The following is a 19784-nucleotide window of genomic DNA, read 5'->3' on the forward strand; positions in this document are numbered from 1 at the left end:
AATAAGTCAATAGACATATAATAGAATGTCCAAGTACGTTTGTATGATTTCTATTTTTATGATAATTCTTTTTTTTTTGAATAAATTCGCAGATGTGTGTCCACCACATAACACACTATAAACAATATATATTGAATGTAATATTGGTTTTAATTATTTCGTAGGAAACTATATTAAAAGGCATTTAGCGACATCGATATTTCCCATTCCTACGTTCCTACGACGCCCGTGTGCTGCCCGCAATCGCCGACTGCCCGGGCGCCCGGCAGCGCATCCGAACGAACGAAGTCCACGCGACCGTGTTTACGAACGTTACCCCATTCAAATCATTTGAGTGCAGTGTGATCACTTTGGATTATTTGACCCTAAAGCAGAGGTGAGGTATTGTAACATTTATTTTATAAGTAAATAAAAACTGGTTAATTTTTTTCTTCTTATATTATATACAAATTTTGCAAATTTATAATTTTTTTTAAGGCTGTTTTTCATCTTACTTCGAACATTCATACGTTCGGAAATTTGATAGTATACGTAATAGTTTGTAAGTAAAATTATTTGAGCCTTAACGAATTATTCTGGCATTTTTTATTGAAAAAGTTGTAAGTGCGTTAAAATAGTAATAATATCATAATAAGTAATGAAATTGTTTAAAAGTATTTATAATGTGACGTTTTAACTTATAACTTTGAGTTAGGGTTTAATTTGATTTAATATCATTATTATTTTTTAAATACCAGTTCGCAATTCAAAAGAATACTAAAATAATAAATATTTATATTGTTAGCTGTAACTTTTGGTGAAACAAAGAATTAGTTTAAAAATTAGAAATTGTTTTAAAAAATTAGAAATTTTAGATAGTTTTAAAAATAAATTCAAGGACATTTATTAATTTGTTTCTTTACTACATTTTAATTTACTAAAAATATTAAAATATTGTCTAGATTTCATACAATAAAAATATAATTGATGTTAATCGGTTTTTAGGTTATTATTATTATTATATATATAGATAATATGGCTAAATCGCCATTACACGTGCGCAAGCGCAAGTTTCATACGTAAGTCGTGAGTAATGACACGCAATCGCGTCACTTACTCAAAGCTCATATTTAGCGCATAAACACATTCAAGTAGTATTCAAAGGAGATAAATAAAAATCTTACATCTGTCCTCGTATATAAATACTGAGACAACGATACGTTTTTCGTATTTTTAATGATAGTTAACCTCTTTCGTTTTTATTTTTTTTTCTTCTTTTTCTGGCGTGTATGTACGCTGTATGCTAGGCGAGCGCAAAATATTCTGTCAATGTCACGTATAAAAGACGATACATGAGATCAATCGGTTGAAGGATCAAATGTTGAAGTATTTAATTAAGGTTTAATTAATTTAAATTTTTATTAAGGTGATAAGTAGAAATTATGTTATACTACAGTAGATATCTAAAACAACATGTTAATTAAATGAATTAATTAACGTAATAGAACACATAAATAATATAAAATTTATTATTTTACAATTAATTTCATTTGACATTTCTTAAGAACTATGTAGTCTCATTATATGTCATAAAATTTACCGGTCGTAGGGCTTTGTGCTCGTCTGGTACCATCCACTAATCAGATATTCTACCTCAAAACAGCAGTACTTGTTATTGTTGTGTTCCGGTTTGAAGGGTGATTGAGTTAGTATAATTACAGTCACAAGGGACAACATCTTAGTTCCCAAGGTTGGTGGCGCATTGGCTATGTAAGCGATGGTTAACATTTCTTGCAATGCCAAGGTCTATTGTCAATTCTTATAATTAATTAAGAACTTAGTAAAACTTAATAACAGTCATTAAGAAGCAAGGCATTCTTCATTAGTTTATAATTAATAAAAAAAAATATATAAAAATAGTTAAAAATAAATATTTTATAATATGTGCAATTTCTCTTTATATTATTTCCATTACACGATTAAATGAAGATAATTCACTCAAAACTAGCAATGTTGCAAATTAAGCAAAGAAAAAGTCCTCTATTTTTCTTGACACCGGATTTTAGGTTCGATAAAATATTTTTTTAATATGAGTTAATAATTTATCTCGTACTCGGTGGCGAATGAAAACATTGTGTCCAATAATATAAAATGTGACATGTGTATGAAGTTACCCGCATTGGAACAGCGTGGTGGTGTAGTCTCAAAAGGTACCACATATCGAAAAAAAGTCTCTAAGTTTTAAATAAATAACTTATATAGGTGTAACTGTATTTTGTAGTATTTACAATATAAATAAATATTTAATAGCCGTAGAATTGCCATGTAAACGAAAGCCTTACTTTTTTCTTTTTACCCACCTACAACAATGTTAAATTATAACAAACTAGATTTATAATTTAATAATACCCATCCGTTCCATAATATTTATACTTACTTATATGATTAACGTGTATTTCGTAAATGAATTAAATGAGATTTATCGTTGTAATCATTAGAAGAAATTATAAGTTTAACTAAATATTATTATTACTATTTATAAAAACATTATCAATTTTTGGATATTAAAATAAATATATACATTGTATATAATTAAGTCGTTTGCCTTAAGCATTTGTGCAGTGAATGATATCAAAGCATTAGTCATGCCAACATGTGTTCTTTCAAGTACAAAAATTGACACCAGTGTCTGGTAATTGTATCGTAGACATTCAGACGCTGAATGCTTTATAAATATAATTAACATAAAGAATTTATAAAGTTTTTGTCTATTATATAATATTTTGAATGAACTTTAGCTATGTATGATATTTGTTGAAATTTTTGTAGACTGGAGTTTCACCCGTGTGTTAGAGGGAGAAGGGCGGTTATTAGATAAATAAAAAGTAGAATTTGTTCGTTCTTAGGGTTCAAGCTTGCTTCATATCAAATGTTAACAAAATCGGTTCAGTGGTTCAGAATTTAAAGTGTAATCCTAGCCAGTGAGACCATCTCCGTTTTCATATGACGTTGTGTCTGTTAAGCCTTATGTACTAATATAATTGTGACAGTATTATGGAGTTTTAAACATTTAAACAAGAAGTATACCAATCAACGTTTAATAAATATTTAATAATAATTTAAATTAAACTTGCATTTATATTTATTTCATAAAATACCTAGGCGTACATATTATTATTTTATATTAAGCATGACACAATGAAAATACTATGTATTAATGTGTTAAAAATATGTATTAAAAATACATGTAAATTAATCTGTATCAAAAAAATAACGGACGTTTTTTTTAAATACAGTATGAGATTTGCGGAATATGTTGATTATGCCATGACATACAATTCTGTTTTTATTTTATAGAAAAGTAATGCCTGTAAGCCTGTAAAGGTCCAATGGGCAAACACCTCCTCCACGAGGAGAAGGTTTGGAGTCTATTTCTGTTTGTGATGTGCATGTTTTACTTCACTGCAGGGACCGAAATGAAGTACAAATGTATATATGAAATCGCTAGTGGTGCTTATTCGGGTTTGAACTTGCAATATTCAATTAACATTCACATGTTCCAACCACTGAGCCATCTTGGTTTTTCGAAGAAAAAAAAATAAGATAATTAATATGATTGAGATTTAAATAAATATACACTTGTACTATTCTTAACGTAAACTTATCCAGCATCGGATTGGATACTATATAATAAGGGTTTACTTGGTGGTAAGGCTTTGTGTAAGCCGAGTCTGGGTAGGTACCTAGACTGATGTGCGGGTACCACCCACATATCAGATTTTCTACGGTTAAATAGCAATACATAAAAAAACTATGTCTTTATTATATTTTTATCATTCCTGGCGAACACTGTGTAATGGACGCGAACAGGCGTTAAGCTCAGTGTTTACTGTATTTGATATCTCCATAATGGACAGTAGAAGAAAACACGGCTGTGTTTCTAAGAAGTTCTAATAGCGTCATGTTTACTTTTTTAAGTTTTTATTTAACTTCACTTGTGTATGTAAACTTACAAATAATTTTGAATCACTTCCATAAAACCGATTGAGCTGAAATAATTGGATACACTTTTTCTGGTGACAATTCAATCTTGCTATCTTAATTTCATTCGTTTTAAAATAATATTACCTTTGTATATTTATGTAATGTAAGCAAAAGTAACAAGCTTGTTATTGAATAAAGACTTTTTTTAATTAAATTAATTTATTATTATATCTTTAAACAACAGAATTTTAATACATCAATATGTAAATAGAAACTGAATATTTTCAGCGTTCATGTGTTTTATACACAGTTTCCTACATATGTAAGTGTGTTTATATATATGTACTTACATTTTTCTGGTAATGAATTCACGAATCGAATCGAATTTCAACCCCCATTGGGCGAACACAGGTTAAAATATGCCAATTATCATAAATATATCGTACTAATTCTCTTTTCTATAGAATATTATAAATTTTTGTTTGACATTACAAATTATGTATGCTTTTGATATACATTAACTAATTATTGTTTACTGTGCTTAAGGGGAGTTAATTATTATCAGTATTACTTGCTAAACGATGCTGAACGGTTGTTTAGTTAAACACTGATTTCTCTTTTTAAGTCGTTATTGATTTGATATTCGAAAACAGAAGACAAGGCATTGCTTAACTAATCACTTCATTGACATTTATATGCAAAGCCGTCTATGATAATTTTCAAAGTCTTTTACTTCTCAGTCAGTTACTTTTGTCATTACTTACTCGACATGCGCTAAAGTTGTTTTTAGGTAGTGTGTTAAAGTGTGTTTTTGGGTAGTGTTTAGAGTAGTAGGTAAGTGAATACTTATTTATTGTTTTGTTATCGAAGTGAAACATACACAGCTATATATGTAGAAGGGCACAGGTGTTGAAGTATAGGCTTATACTACTTACATTATACGTTTACGACACACACATAAACACAGAGCACAATATACCTACATACAACAAATTAATGTACTACAGAATCATAAAAACTCGTACATACGAGTCCGCGATGACAACTTCTATTTTTTACATATAACTCACAGTGACAATTTTTAGGTTAAATTCAACTTGTAACACAGTGTATCAAAATAAATAACCAATTAATATTAAACGTTTTCTGTAAATAAACATTTCTATTTTGAATGTATTTTGGACCAGTAGCTTCAGAAACGTTTGAATAAATGCATTAATCAAGGGTATGCGGTATTATCTATGTAAGTACAAAACGTGCTAATAAATCGCTTGATACTGATTATATTATAATAATTGCTTATATTAAATATTTAAAAAAATCTTGAGGTTAAATTCTTATCCTTTCCATGCAAAGTCGTGGTATGTTTTATAATTAAATTAAAAGTACTCATATCAATCAAATGAAAAATTATAAAATCATTCAATTAATCATTAATGGTCCATTGGTGGTAGGTCTTTGTGGAGATCAATTTGAGTACCACCAACTCACTAATTATTCTACAGTCAAACAACAATAATTGCTGTATTACGATTTAAACAGGAACAAGTATAAAAATATTTCATTATTAAATTTAGTATAGTCTTATTTACAATATAATATTTTGAAGTCAGTTACCAATTAGTCCAAACATATTTAATTTTTGCTTTTGTACCGACCTCGCTAGCTGTCCTCGTGCCAACAATAGACGTCTACAGCTGTGCTGCAAAGCATGTTTCGCAAGACCTGTGTATATGAACGTTTCCTCTAATAACTCTTTTTTAACAGGCAACATTTATTTATAAACGATATAGGTTAATTTCAAAGATTAAAAACATATTAATTTTAAATATCATATTTAAGTAGATTTGTTATGTACAGTTCTTAAATATTTTTATGACGAGCCGGTTGGTGTGGTTGGTGGATGCACGCCGAAGGTTGTGGGTTCGATTCCCACCCACGACTGATATTTGTGTGCATGAACATGTATGTTTGTCCTGGGTCCGGGTGTAATTATCTATATACGTATGTATTTATAAAAGAAAAATAGTATATGTAGTATATCAGTTGCCTGGTTTCCATAGTACAAGATCTGTACAAGCTTAATTTGGGATCAGATGGCCGTTTGTGAAAAATGTCCCAGGATATTATTATATTTTTACAAGTCAATTGTAAGTGAATATAACGTCACTTTTACATTAATACGAGTATCAATGAATATAATAATACACTTTCCTTGATTTCTTGCTTCTTTATCCTTTAAGTATATAACAATTTTAAAAAAAATAGTATTCGTCTGTGTGTTAGGGGGAGAGGTATTAGATAAAAAACGTAGCCTATGTCCTTGGGATTCAAGCTGGCTTTATACCAAATTTTATCAAAATCAGTTCAGTGGTTCAGTCTAGAAAGCGTTACAGAACGACAGAGTTACTTTTGCATTTATATATAATATTAAGATATATATGTTTTACTTTTAAATTATTTTTAATAACTGTAATTATGACTTATAATGAGGCAAATGTAGAAAAGTAGCCTTTAAATAATCATTGCAAGACAAAGGCCTCTCTTATGGAAGTAGAATATAAGATACTAAAAAATACAATATAATTACGCTTGTTGTTTTTGGATAATGCACATGATTTTGCTGCATATCCAAGTATAAAATTTAATGTTTCCGGTAATATGTCGTAAACTTTTCTTCGCAGTGAAAATGAATGGTAAACGAACGTTGGAAAAAAGGAAATTTATAGCTAACGCTGTGGTACGTAAGGCGTAGTTGAGCTAAAATCGTATTGGCGTCTAGCCATCAACTATAATTATAGTAAGAGTGCCAAAATCTGCCATCGCATTCCATCTCTGGCATTTATAGATTTTACTAGTGTTTTCTATGCTTTTCAGAAAACCCCTTGTCGATTCAATTATTATATTTATTCAAATAACAATCTAATTATTTATTATATTATTATTTGTTTATTAAGGAAACTATGTACAGACATTTTTATAATTTATAAAATTAAAATAAAAAATCAAAATACATATTAAAAATTTATAGCAAAAACACGCCGTCTAAAAGATTGTCCTGTGGCATTGTACCCAAGATGCTGGCACTCTTTTATTTATATAACTATTACAGATATGTCAGACATGGATTATTGAAAATATTAAGTTAGATTTTAATTTAGTAATTTAGACTAAAAGTTATATAAAAGATTTGCATATTATTAGATAAAAAATTGTTTCCTAGCTAGTGTACTGACAAAAATAGAAGATAATCAGTTGCGTTTTCTTAACCTTCAACAGGTGGAAAACCGCGTTCTCCATTACATCTATACATCCACTAATACACATGATCTCACTTCCAGTCGGAGCTGGCATTGAAGCTGCATCCACAGCATCGTTAAAACATCATGGCTGCTAACGGGTAAGCGATTTAAATATTTTAATTTTAATTTATATCTAAGTACCGGGGTCCTTTTTTTCAATTCGTTTATTGAGATTTTAGTAAATAGCGTTATATTTTGTTTTTCGTGAACTTTTTAATTAGTCAAATCTCGAGTTTAATGAGTCAAGGCATTCGACTTAAATAACGTTTGAGATTTTTATTACGGCTGCTAGTTTTATTTTACGCTTTTTTTTTATCAAAGTTATGACTTCGAACTTTCATCTTTATATAAACTAGTGGTTTTATAAGTAGCAATTCACTTAGAGTATAATTACCATACTATGTTATAAAGTATTAGACAATTTATATACAAAATAAAGAAACTTTAACAATCTCTATATATATAATCTCTATGTATATTTGCATTTAAGTAAAACGTTTGCAGAATAAGGTGTTTGTCACTGGAACAGTTTCTAATTTCTGTTTTTTTTTTAAATTGATAATTTCACATAAATAAGTATGTCACTTACGTTTTTTGTGAAAAATTAAGGAACCGTATTACAAGTTACAAAAAAAACGGATTATATTGTATTGTTATAATATAATTTTAACAAAATATTTTTGTGATATATTGACTAAATTTATTGTGAAGGTCGTACATATTTGAATCTCAAAATTAGTATTAAACAAATATACCAAAATGACTCATACGCCATTTGGCGTTTCATTTACAAAGTCTAAAATAGTACTTCATAGTTTGTTTGTCATTCGGTCCTTTGCCAATAAATTGTTAGATTTATTTTAATCAAAATGTAATTCAAGTGCTGTTAACATGCAGCCTAAAATAAAAATGAAAACTGAAATCTTGTGGTCTTTCATTTCTGCAATTACATATTATAAAATTTTAAACAATCATGTAGAATAAAAACTTGTAAGCATACAATTTAGCAATTTGAACTCTTTGAAAATAAACTCTCTGTCAGAACAAATGAAAAAAAAAATTAAACAATTCCTTGAAGATAGCATGCACAAATGTAACAGATTTTTATTTTTTAATTTAGTAAAGCAGACGAGACCACTTACAAACAAGTAACCCATTTAGGGTCACCAGATATAGAATATCACAGCAATATAGAAGATATATTAAGCTCTATTCTTCTTTTTTTAAATCAATTCTTCCACTGGCAATACGCTATCAACTAGGATGTTAGATCCCTTTTACCAGTAATTGTACTGGCTAACTCAGTGAGTTCTCAAACCTAAAAAACATTGATATAAATACTCTGTGTATTGTTTAGTTTAGACGATAAAATAATTAATTTCATATATTATTTTATATATATGTACCTTTATGCTTTCTTATTCTTTGAAACATAACAAACTATTTATTTTTTATTTCGAGTAAACTCAAAACTGACGTCGTTTTCATCGTTTTCGTTTTAAGCAAACTTTATCGAGCTTTCGAAGAGCTAAAGCGAAATGGGTCAACAATAGCTTTCAGTGTTTGTGTCCATCGGTGTTGTCATACGGGTAAAAATAACGTGATGTTTGGCTGTTTTCCAGATACGGCCCTGCGCCTGTCACTGGACACGTCGGCCGGATCCCGAACTATGGCAAGACTCAGGTCAATGTAAGTATATATTATTGATTGTAATCATTAAGTTAAAACATACCTGCATTGATCTAAAGAGATCATAATATAAAAGTTATGGATTGGTTTTGAAAGGTGTATAAAAAGTTTTTTTTTTAATTGTAATTGTAAATTTTTTAGTTGATACAATGTAAAGAAAAAAACATATTATTCGTTTGTTTTTATAAACGTAATGTAATAATACTATTTTTACAATAATTTAATATATTTTTTTTTATTTAAATTCTAGCCGATGGGTGGAGTCGAGCCTCCGGCATGTATTCAAAACGCAATGATGACTAAAGATAAGAAACCATTCACGTATACTCCTGGAGGTTTAGACCTGTCACAAATTAGGACACCGAGTATGGCGAGAAGGATGGCTCGTCAACGCTCGCAAGAGGAGCATGAACATGCCTACACTCAACCACCACCAAACAGTGTCTACCAACCCCAGAGAGGCCCTGTGCCACCACCCCCACCTCCACCACAAATACCAGCTCCTCCACCACCGCCACCTCTTGTTATTGAAGCTCCGTCAAAATCTCCTAAGCCAATAGCACCAGGAGAACGACCTGAAATTGTTATACCCGAAAATCCCATTGGTATGCTGAGAAAAACTAATAGCCCTTACCACTGGGAGGCTGAAAAGGCAGAATTACAGCGTATCGGCCCTGTTCCTAAATTTGTTGATAAAGTACCGAGTCCTTTGACTGTCAAGTTACCAAACAACTCTTATCAAAACTATTCTCCTCAAAACAATATTCAGAGACCGAACTACGCCTATGGTAATCAGAATCAAGCTCCTGATAGTCCGCTGCACAGACCAGAAGCACAATATGCTCACCAACAGTCAGCTTCACCAAATGTTAACGGTTCACCGCAAACTAGGGACATGTTATTGCGTCAAGACTCTCAATTTAATAAGAGTCCACAACCATTCGGAAATCAGTCACCACTAACTAACAACCAATCACCACAAAACTCTTGTTCACCATATATACCTAATCCCACAAATCATTGGAGGCAACCAGATAGACGAGATTCTCCGGCAAGTGCACAAAATAGTCCACAATCTCCACAGTTAAATCGAGGACCATTTTCCACGGCTGTTAAACAAAACTCTCCTAATTATACCCAATCACCGCCTAACAATTCTGTATTTCATACATTGCCTAGAACTGGACAAAGAAATCAGGATAACTTTCCCAATAATCAGGGTATTTATAACAATACCATTAATGTAAAAGAAATGCAATCGAGTCAAAATAATGAGTCACCAAATACACCTCCATGGCGAACAAATACACTTAATAGGTACCCCAAAGATCAAACTACTCCCAACAACATTCAGAATACGAATCAACAGCAGGCATACAATCCCCCATGGAAAGCAAATGAAGCTAACAACAATCATGGTGAAAATAACTATAGTCAGCAATGGAAACAAGACAAAAGTATTCCCAATAACATTAACCAGCAACAATACTCTCCACCGTGGGCTGCACAAGAGGCTAATAATAACAGGGGACAAGATAATGTGCCTTGGCGGTCACAAGAAAACACAGGTAGATCCGCTGTTCAGCCTACCTCCCCTGAAACACGTTATCAATCTTCTATATCAATACCCGTGACACCAAGAAAGCAAAATTCACAACCAGAATATAATAACACCCAGAAAGAGGCAGTATATGTCAATCAGGAACCTGTTTATTACTGTCCCGAGAGTCCAAAATCAATACCACCATGGGTCAAAACACAAAAGGAAAAAACAAAAACACCACCCCCCGCTTGGTGTCAGAGACCATTAGAAGGAAGAAAGAGTTCCTCAAGGGAGTTAGCAACACCACCCAGAGATACACACCATGAACCAGAATGGGTGAGAAAAAGTAATGAAATGCAACGGGGTGCTCGTGAAGTTATTAGTCCTCCTAAATATCAACAGCCCGTTCAACCTAATTGGTCAACAAGACCCTCCGAAAATAGAAAAAGTTTACCAAGGGAAAATACACAGAGCACAAATACAGGAAGAATTATTCCGATCCAAATGGAGGTCTCAAGTACGGAAACAAGAAACCAGGGTAAACAAGGAGGTAACCAGAATCAATTGAGAATCGTTATTGATATGAAACAAAATCCTGAGTCTTTTAACCAAAATAACGCTCAGGTTCAATTTTCTCAACCGACTCAGCGCATTATGAGGGTACTATCACCGCAACTAGTAAGGATGGACGAGCCTGGACAAAATCAACCAGACTTGCCGGTGTTGAATAGAAGTTTTCAGAATACTCAGGACAGTCAGCCAAAAACGCGAATAATTCCAATACAAATTGAAGATGGCACCAACGGTGGGGCAAACAAAAGGTAAAGTTATTTTAATATTTACAAAGATAATTTTATTTTTCGTTTATAAATAACTGATGTATCTATTATAATGTATTATCTATTCTAAATAATAAATTCAAAATATTTATGTTTATAGAACGATGATATGTTTTTCATATACTCTGTGGTAATATGTTTCTATATTATGTCATTTAAAAACATCCTCAAGAACTTGAATGTTATAATTTTCAGCTTCGGTGGGCGGTATTAAGGGAGCTGTTTGCACTGTCCAAAGTAAACATATTTTTATTGCACTGCTTCTAAGATTCAGGCACTTGCTCTATAATTAGCAATATTAGCATCTTCACGCTTCGCGAACGCGCTCTAATTCTGTTTACTTCATTCATTTAACAAATTTGCTCTCTCTGTAATTAGCTGCTAAATATCGATAGAGGTAATTAGTATCTACTACATTTTTTCATTAAAGCGTTGTTGCACAAAAAAAAATTAATTTGCTTCTCTAACAACTGCTTTGTTGTAGAAATTTTTTGCACTAAATTTGATTTTCTTTTTTCGTAAGCGCACTCAAAATTAAATGTGTAATTTCAGTGTTGAAATGTATGTTATGAGTTTTTCTTATCTTGTCATATGTAATATCGTGTCAAGACCATTTTAATAAGATAAATTTAATGTATACTTTTACTATGTTGAGTTGTGTCAAATAAAAGAACAATAGTTTAATAGTATCGGGTCACCTAGATATAAAAGTGAAAACGTTTTTAAGTAAGATCGTAATTTATAACGATTAGGATACGTTCCCTATTTAATTTCGATCCAACTTTGAATCATCTGTATTTATTCAAGTCGGAACCTAACCGATAATATGTAAACGTATAACGTTATGTCAAAACCAAACGTAATTGTTAACTTTAATGGCAATAGTCGATAATTAAATTAAAAAATAGGAAAACGGAAAAACGGCAACGATCACGCTTCGGTTCGATTGCAATAAAGTGACAATTTGTTAGAAGAATTGGCCCCTAATTTGACGTCCGATAGAAAAAGACTAATTTTTTAACTATATTGGTAAATACCTTTATTTATAGGTAAAATATTATTATTTTTAAATACTCTGTTAGTGAAATTGATATTACAGTATTCTTTTTTCAGATTAAATTTAGCATCATTTTGATTTTAATTTTTTTACACGTTTTCAGCGTGTACTACCACCGATTCACGCAAGATAGTTCGCCACGGCAGTCTAAGGCGTTCAAAGTTCTACAGGTCATAACAGGAACGGGTGACAATATTAAGATAAATATGAAAAATCATCAAGGTTACTCTGATTATTAATAATTATTATATTCTATATAATATGTAGAAATGTATACAACTAAACTCATATACATGTCTTTTTGGTGAGGCAAATAAAATGCGGCATTATTTTGATCTAGGACACAAAATTTTAATTTTGAAGTTGTTCGTCTTTTACATGTATGTTATTTTCTTTTGTTGTTAATTTTCATATTTAAAGTAACCATAATTAATGCGCTTTTATACTTTTACTTCGTAAACACGGTAGGGATATATGTTTATGTAGACATCTATATATTTTTAAGCTATAATATTAAAATGTTAACGCGCGGGAATATAACGAGCTATATAAAATTAATAATTAATTTAATTATTATATATGTATAATAATATTTAATTTAGTATAATTATAAGAGAAAACAAAAATCTATAATAAACATACATTATGTGCTGCTTATGTGATTATAAAATTAAAACTAATGCTCATAAAATACGGCTAATATACCAAAGAATAATTAGGATTTTATTAAATTATAACTAGTTTTATAACTTTATATCGTTATAAAACGTTATATTTAAATAAGTTTAGTTTTAACTTAATGTTTAACTTATGGTAACAAGTTACCATTAGATAGAAAATATTTGTTTTATAATTTAACAAAATAAAGTAACGATATATATTTAAAAAATATATCTTGAAATATATATTTATTAATATTTATATTTACTACCAATATATATTTTATTTATTCATATATTTTTATTGATTTATTTGTGTAGTTCTAAATATTATTATGTATTTATATTAATCAGTATTCCTATAGTATATATTTCTTATTTTTTTTTTAACAATAATTATATTCCTACTAATTAATTAACAAGGTTCCGACCAAAGAGTTTCTATAACAATTTAATTTCCAATATTATAACGCGTTCCCATAAACCTGGTTTGTGATTAATTTGTTTGTGATTAACAAAAATTATAAAATAATGATTTACCTACGTATCATGGCAATACTGATATGAAATTACAACTTTTTGTATGTAATATTATTTTTATTAAATTATGAAATAAAAAATTATCTAAATAATGTATTGTTTTCGGAAAAAATGTTTTAGGATTTTTTTATTTATGGATATGATTTTTATTTTAATCAGCAGATGTTATGGTCGTAGGTAAAATTCAAACAGACAGGGGTGTGGCAATCTAGTCAGTGTGATCTTTATATAAGTATTTTCTTTATTTTATATGAATTTACTATGTTATTGAATTATTTAAGTTTAGTTATATGTATAATATTTTATTTGATAGATAGTAAGAATGAAATAGTTATTTAATAAATGTCGATAAATGCTTAAAGTTGTTTCTATTTATGATTATATTTTTTGGAAAATTTACTTATGTATGATTATAATGTTGGTAAATAAATGTTTGTTTTTTTTTTGTAAGTTATATACGAATGTTTTCTTTTGTAATACAAAATAGATGATTAAGACCTTTTTTAATTTTTCGAATTAAACACTCATAGATCTTGTAATCAGAAATATCTTACGTGTTTATTTAACCTTACTCGAGATACAAAACGAATTCATAACTTAACATTAGACGTTATTGGCTTCAGATTAAATCCTCATCAATTAAGTGAAGTACCTTAACACTTAGCTATTGTAATTATTTAATAATTTCTGCAAAGTGCTTAACCATTAAACCATTATATAATCCTAGTAATAAATAAAAGAAAATTGCTAATCTTGGTTGTAAAAAAACCCTTTTAATTATTGTTGTAAGAAAAATTAGAAAAATACAATGTGAAAAAAGTATAATGTTGACTTAAATTTTAATGAACCATAAGTGTAAAATATTAGCCTGATAAGCAGGCCCGACTTAGAGATCTAGGGTACAGATCTTGGTTTTTTACTACCAAGATTAGTAACTTTCTTAAGTAATTATGCACGAAGGTACTTTGACATTTAAGACCCCTACCATTCACTATCTAAGTATTTAATATCCTATTAACCATTCAAGAATCAACTTTAAACAAATGAAGGACAATCATTGCAGTTTATATACAACAAAAATGTCAAAAGATTATTTATTATTTTGATCATTCACTATTTTTAACTCCAATCATATTATTATATACAGTTCACGGTGAGAAATAAGAAATAACACTAAATTTTGTTTTGGATACTGAATTCTTGATCCGAACCACAAATTTGAGCTGAGTTCTAGATTAATCTTTTCAGAGCTTCAAGAAGGAGCACTTTTTATACATACTAGCCTCGAACTTTAAATTAAAACAACACGCTGCCTATACTTGTCCTACTTTAACAACATAGACAGTTGGTTTCCGTTTTGAGGGGTGAGTGAGCCAAGTTGCACAAGGGACATAAAATTTTGGTTGGTAAATGGAATTTTGGTTGGTTGGTGAATGGAATGGTTAATATTTCTTACGGCGCCAGTGTCGATCTGTACCGGTCTGCCGGTTAGGTGTTTACAACATTAAATAGTTTTTTATTATATTTTTTATTATGAAATTATACACGAAGTCTAATTTAAACTAACTTGATAAGATACCATCGGACACCATCGGAATATTCACAAAATTAACAACAAAAAAAATACGATAATAGTAGGCTAGTATAAACCATTACAGGCTTACAACTTACAATAATACAATTGAATGACACTACACTCAAATTAATAAAGGTATAAAGAAAAAACAATATATATAATAAACAATATATAATATAAACAAAACTGCAATGCAAAAACCAGTTCAATAGAATAATATAAAAACTCCTTATTCGTAATTTTATCAGTGACGTCTCTATTTAATTTATTATTATTATAGAGAATATAACTGTTTTTTTTTCTTAAAATGATTTTTTTTCTTAAACAGATAAAAGATTGCCTTACGTCGCCTGACTTAAAAACTTCAAGTTAAACACTATCTAATACACGTGAACTACAAAATATAGCATTACTACATAAGCTCATGAACGGGGATGGATAACTCTGATCTGTTGAGCCAAATCTCTGTTAAAATTCTCTCTCATAACGCGACGTAATACTTCGTTATTCACCCACAAGTCCTACAGAATTAATCTCGGTCATCCTTAATACCTAAGCTAAGTAGATTATAGAATGAATTTATTAATAAAGATAAGTCTATGGGTTTATTTAGTGACAATCTAGAAAAAAAAATTAATATAATTATTAAAACAAAAATTAAATGGTTAGGAAGCAATACTTGACATCAAAGTTATTTTATGTCTAATAGATTTTTACGTTATTTTTCTTGTTTTTTCTTGATTTTATATTAATTTGCAAATAATAGGCTAATTTACAAAATTATTTCGAATACGAAGTTCTTGTACGTTAACTAGTCTAAATTTCCATATTGTGACTCCCTGTAAATGGAATTATGTGCAACTTAAGGCTTTGTTACTATAAGACTAAGTCAGATGTTAATATATAATATTAGATGTGTTACGAATTATTATTAAATATTACTGGAGAGTATCTATCATTTTTCATATTAATAAATGAATTATTATTTTTAATCTGGCAACAATAACATTGACAGATACTCTTTATGGCGGGAAACTGATAGATTTTGAATTCTTTTTACGAGCATTTGCGTGTTGAGATCTAGTTCTTACGTTATTTATAACATAAAAATACAAATAACGTTGTTTGTAGTTCTATTATTAATAAATAAATGTTATCTTTATATGGTCATTTATAATGCGAAAAAATATATAGTAAGAAAGAACAACATGAACTAATAAGTATAAACACGATTTGAATTGTCACAAATATTTTTAAGGATTAATTAATAATTTATTAATTATAAATCGCGTTATTTAGAATGTTAATAGAACTTGCGATATCAAAGACAATTTCTAACGGGGCGGCCAAACAAATGATCGCTTGATTGATTTGAAATTCTTTTTAGAATAAAAGACATCGTTCTTCACACTGGCCAGTATTAAAAATCAGTAATTTAATATGTATTATGGTATTAAATATCCATTCCAAGTACAGTTACATTATTTTTAATTTAATTTTCACACATTTTATAACACGATAATTTAAAGAAGTGAAAATATTTCGAGAATATAACAATATATCTTTGCTTGGCCAGTATTCATTATTCAACGATGACAGCCTACGACAACTGTTTTAAAATAAGAATATCAAATTGTTGATAAAATTTTAGTGCAACTGACACTATACTACGTAAGTCTATTGCGTGTGAGATTATTTGTAGAGCGGTGGCTGTGACGTAGATTTGGTTACAAATAGATATATCTTTGATTTTATAACATTTGTGTTCAAGGAAAATAACGTTTATACAGCTTTATACTATAAAGAATAGAAGTTACTTATCTTTAGCTTTATAATAAATTATTCGTACCTATTTCATTTTCTATAACAGTAACAGCCTGTTAATGTCCCACTGCTGGGCTAAGGACTCCTCTCCCTTTTGAGGAGAAGGTTTGGAGCTTATTCTACCACGCTGCTCCAATGCGGGTTGGTAGAATACACATGTGACAGAATTTCAATGATATTAGACACATGCAGGTTTCCTCACGATGTTTTCCTTCACCGTCAAGCATGAGATGAATTATAAACACAAATTACGCACATGAAAATTCAGTGGTGCTTGCCCGGGTTTGAACCCACGATCATCTATTAAGATTATCGCGTTCTAACCACTAGGCCATCTCGACTTTTCTATTTAGTTAATTTAAAAAAAAGCGTGTGACTATTCCCAGGGTTATAGCTTTCATATTAAATATTATTATAGAATAGGATAAAAAATATATTTATGTTTCAAACAAAGATTAAATAAAAAAAATACATAAAAAAGAAAACTTAAATCAAATGACACAAGAAATAAAAATATAAAATAACAAATTATATAGAACGATAATAATGAGTCTGCAATAACAATATAATCTAACAAAATACTACTTAATCTAAGAAAATTTTAATCCTTAAATTATGAAACATATCATAATAATAATAAAAGTATATTTATATAGCAGCGTATTCAGTGATTTAGCCGTGATAACGTATAAGAGAGTTACTTTCTTTAATATAATATTTTGTTTTAGATATTTTTGATTTGGCTTGCAATTTTGATTGATTGCTAATAATTGTCGATGAAGTTTTATAAAACGAAGTTAATAACAATATATTTTATATATACTTAAGGACGCTTACATTAAAACTAAAATGAACACTACGATATCTCTTGCACGGTTGACAATTCTCAATCAAATTTCTATCACAATCTTTTGAGATGAAAAGCGAAAACAATACACCTTTGAAATTATTTTGAAAAGTGCTCATTGATACAAATTATGTTGTAACAGTAAAACCCTGTACACATTAAATCACATGCCAATATCGTTACGCAACTCATTGTATACAGCTGTTTCACAGCATTAAACTACGTCTTAACTATTTTCTGTAATCTTGTATTTTGAATTAGACCGGCAAGAAAATATTTTTGATAATATTCAATTTACGGGACTTTATTCCAAAACATGCACATACTCTATTTTGGATATATTGTTCAACTAGAAGCTTAAATCAATGTGAAATTTTGCTTCCATTTCCATCGAAATTACCTAACATATTTTATTATTACACGCTCAGTTTTCAAACATTTGATTACCATTTAATATAATTTTAAGCTGAAACAACAAACGTCTACGCGGAATTTTATCCAACGCGTGTAGGATTCCTCACGATGTTTCCTTTCACTGACAGGCACGAGATGAATTATGAAACACATCAAACCGGTGGGGTTTGCTTAGATTTGATCCGTTTTCGGTTAAGATACAACAGTTTTAAATAACGTTCGTTAAAAAATCTTACTATTTATGATTAATATTATGCTACAATCGTTAGTATAAAAAAAAATAAACTTATTATAATAATAATTAATTCAAACAACGCTTAAGATTGATTGAGACACTGATAGGAAACAATTTCGTCCTACCGCCCTTTTGGTAAATTGAGTAACATTTAATCCATTTGGGTCTGTAATCACTGGATTAATCCTACCAAGGGTTGGTTATCGATTACAATTTTACGGCTTTGATGGCAAAATGCCAGAGCCAGTATTTGAATTGCGTAAGCGTAGCTCGGATGTCGACTTCACGATTTTTAAACGCGTTTGCTTTTTCCGCAATCAATTTTTATTCCTAAATCAAAAGTTAAATCTTTCTTATTCAATATTCAAATTATATTTTTATTGAAACAGAACATTAAGAATCAAATAAGCTCTTTTGATCACAACAAACACCATTAACAGAAAAAAACCTAGAAATATCATAAATATATTTTTTTAAACGAAGTCGTAAATAATTTGGCTAAAAATACGTTTATTATTATGACGTTGAAGATTATTCATTAAATCGATACTAACACTCAAAAGATAAACAACGAAAATAATGAGTTGATATTCATTAAAAATACAATGAATAATGATCACATTGTACGGTATTGGATAGCACTATAAAAATCAATTGTCCTATAAGCATATTACATTGACATACATATGTGACTGACTGACATGAGGAGACTGAGTCGATGGACGACAAGTGAACAATCAAAGGATAACTGAATATCAAATGAACAAGGTATTTTTCAGTTAACTTTTTCAGATTGTCATCCACTCTAGACATTTTAAAAGCTACTAATAAATAATAATAATAAAAATATATAGATTTAGATATAACTAAGTATGTACCAACATTAGAAACAACCTAAGTTATCTAGTAGTAGATCTACCGGTACTTGCAATAGTAGTACCTGCTCTTTCATAAACACTTCATACATTTATTAAGAAATAAATATTAGGTTTTTTTTTATAGAATAGGAAGGTGGACGAGCATATGGGCCACCTGATGGTAAGTGGTCACCAAATGCCCTTAGACATTGGCATTGTAAGAAATGTCAACCATCGCTTATAGCCAATGCGCCATCAACCTTGGGAACTAAGATTTTATGTCCCTTGTGCCTGTAATTACACTGGCTCACTCACCCTTCAAACCGGAACACAACAATATCAAGTATTGCTGTTTTGCGGTAGAATATCTGATGAGTGGGTGGTACCTACCCAGACGAGCTTGCACAAAGCCCTACCACCAGTAAATATGAATAAGCAA

The 19784-nt window shown here is 29.7% G+C and overlaps 1 protein-coding gene across 4 annotated transcripts; it reads left to right on the top strand.

Moving 5' to 3' along the window:
* Positions 1-215: 215 nt before the first annotated feature.
* Positions 216-13953, top strand: LOC126776566 (putative uncharacterized protein DDB_G0291608). Of its 4 annotated transcripts, XM_050499191.1 has the most exons (6): positions 216-376; positions 7305-7363; positions 8888-8954; positions 9205-11318; positions 11532-11573; positions 12497-13953. In XM_050499191.1, exons 2-5 carry the CDS (start codon positions 7350-7352, stop codon positions 11548-11550), a joined length of 2214 nt encoding a protein of 737 aa, XP_050355148.1. In that variant the 5' UTR covers positions 216-376; positions 7305-7349; the 3' UTR covers positions 11551-11573; positions 12497-13953. The 4 variants fall into 4 exon arrangements, with proteins under 4 accessions (XP_050355148.1, XP_050355146.1, XP_050355145.1 ...); XM_050499189.1 differs by lacking the exon at positions 11532-11573; XM_050499188.1 differs by lacking the exon at positions 11532-11573 and having other exon boundaries at positions 232-381.
* Positions 13954-19784: the final 5831 nt, after the last annotated feature.

The sequence above is a fragment of the Nymphalis io genome, chromosome 20 (genome assembly GCF_905147045.1).
Source record: "Nymphalis io chromosome 20, ilAglIoxx1.1, whole genome shotgun sequence".
Lineage (NCBI taxonomy): Eukaryota > Metazoa > Arthropoda > Insecta > Lepidoptera > Nymphalidae > Nymphalis > Nymphalis io.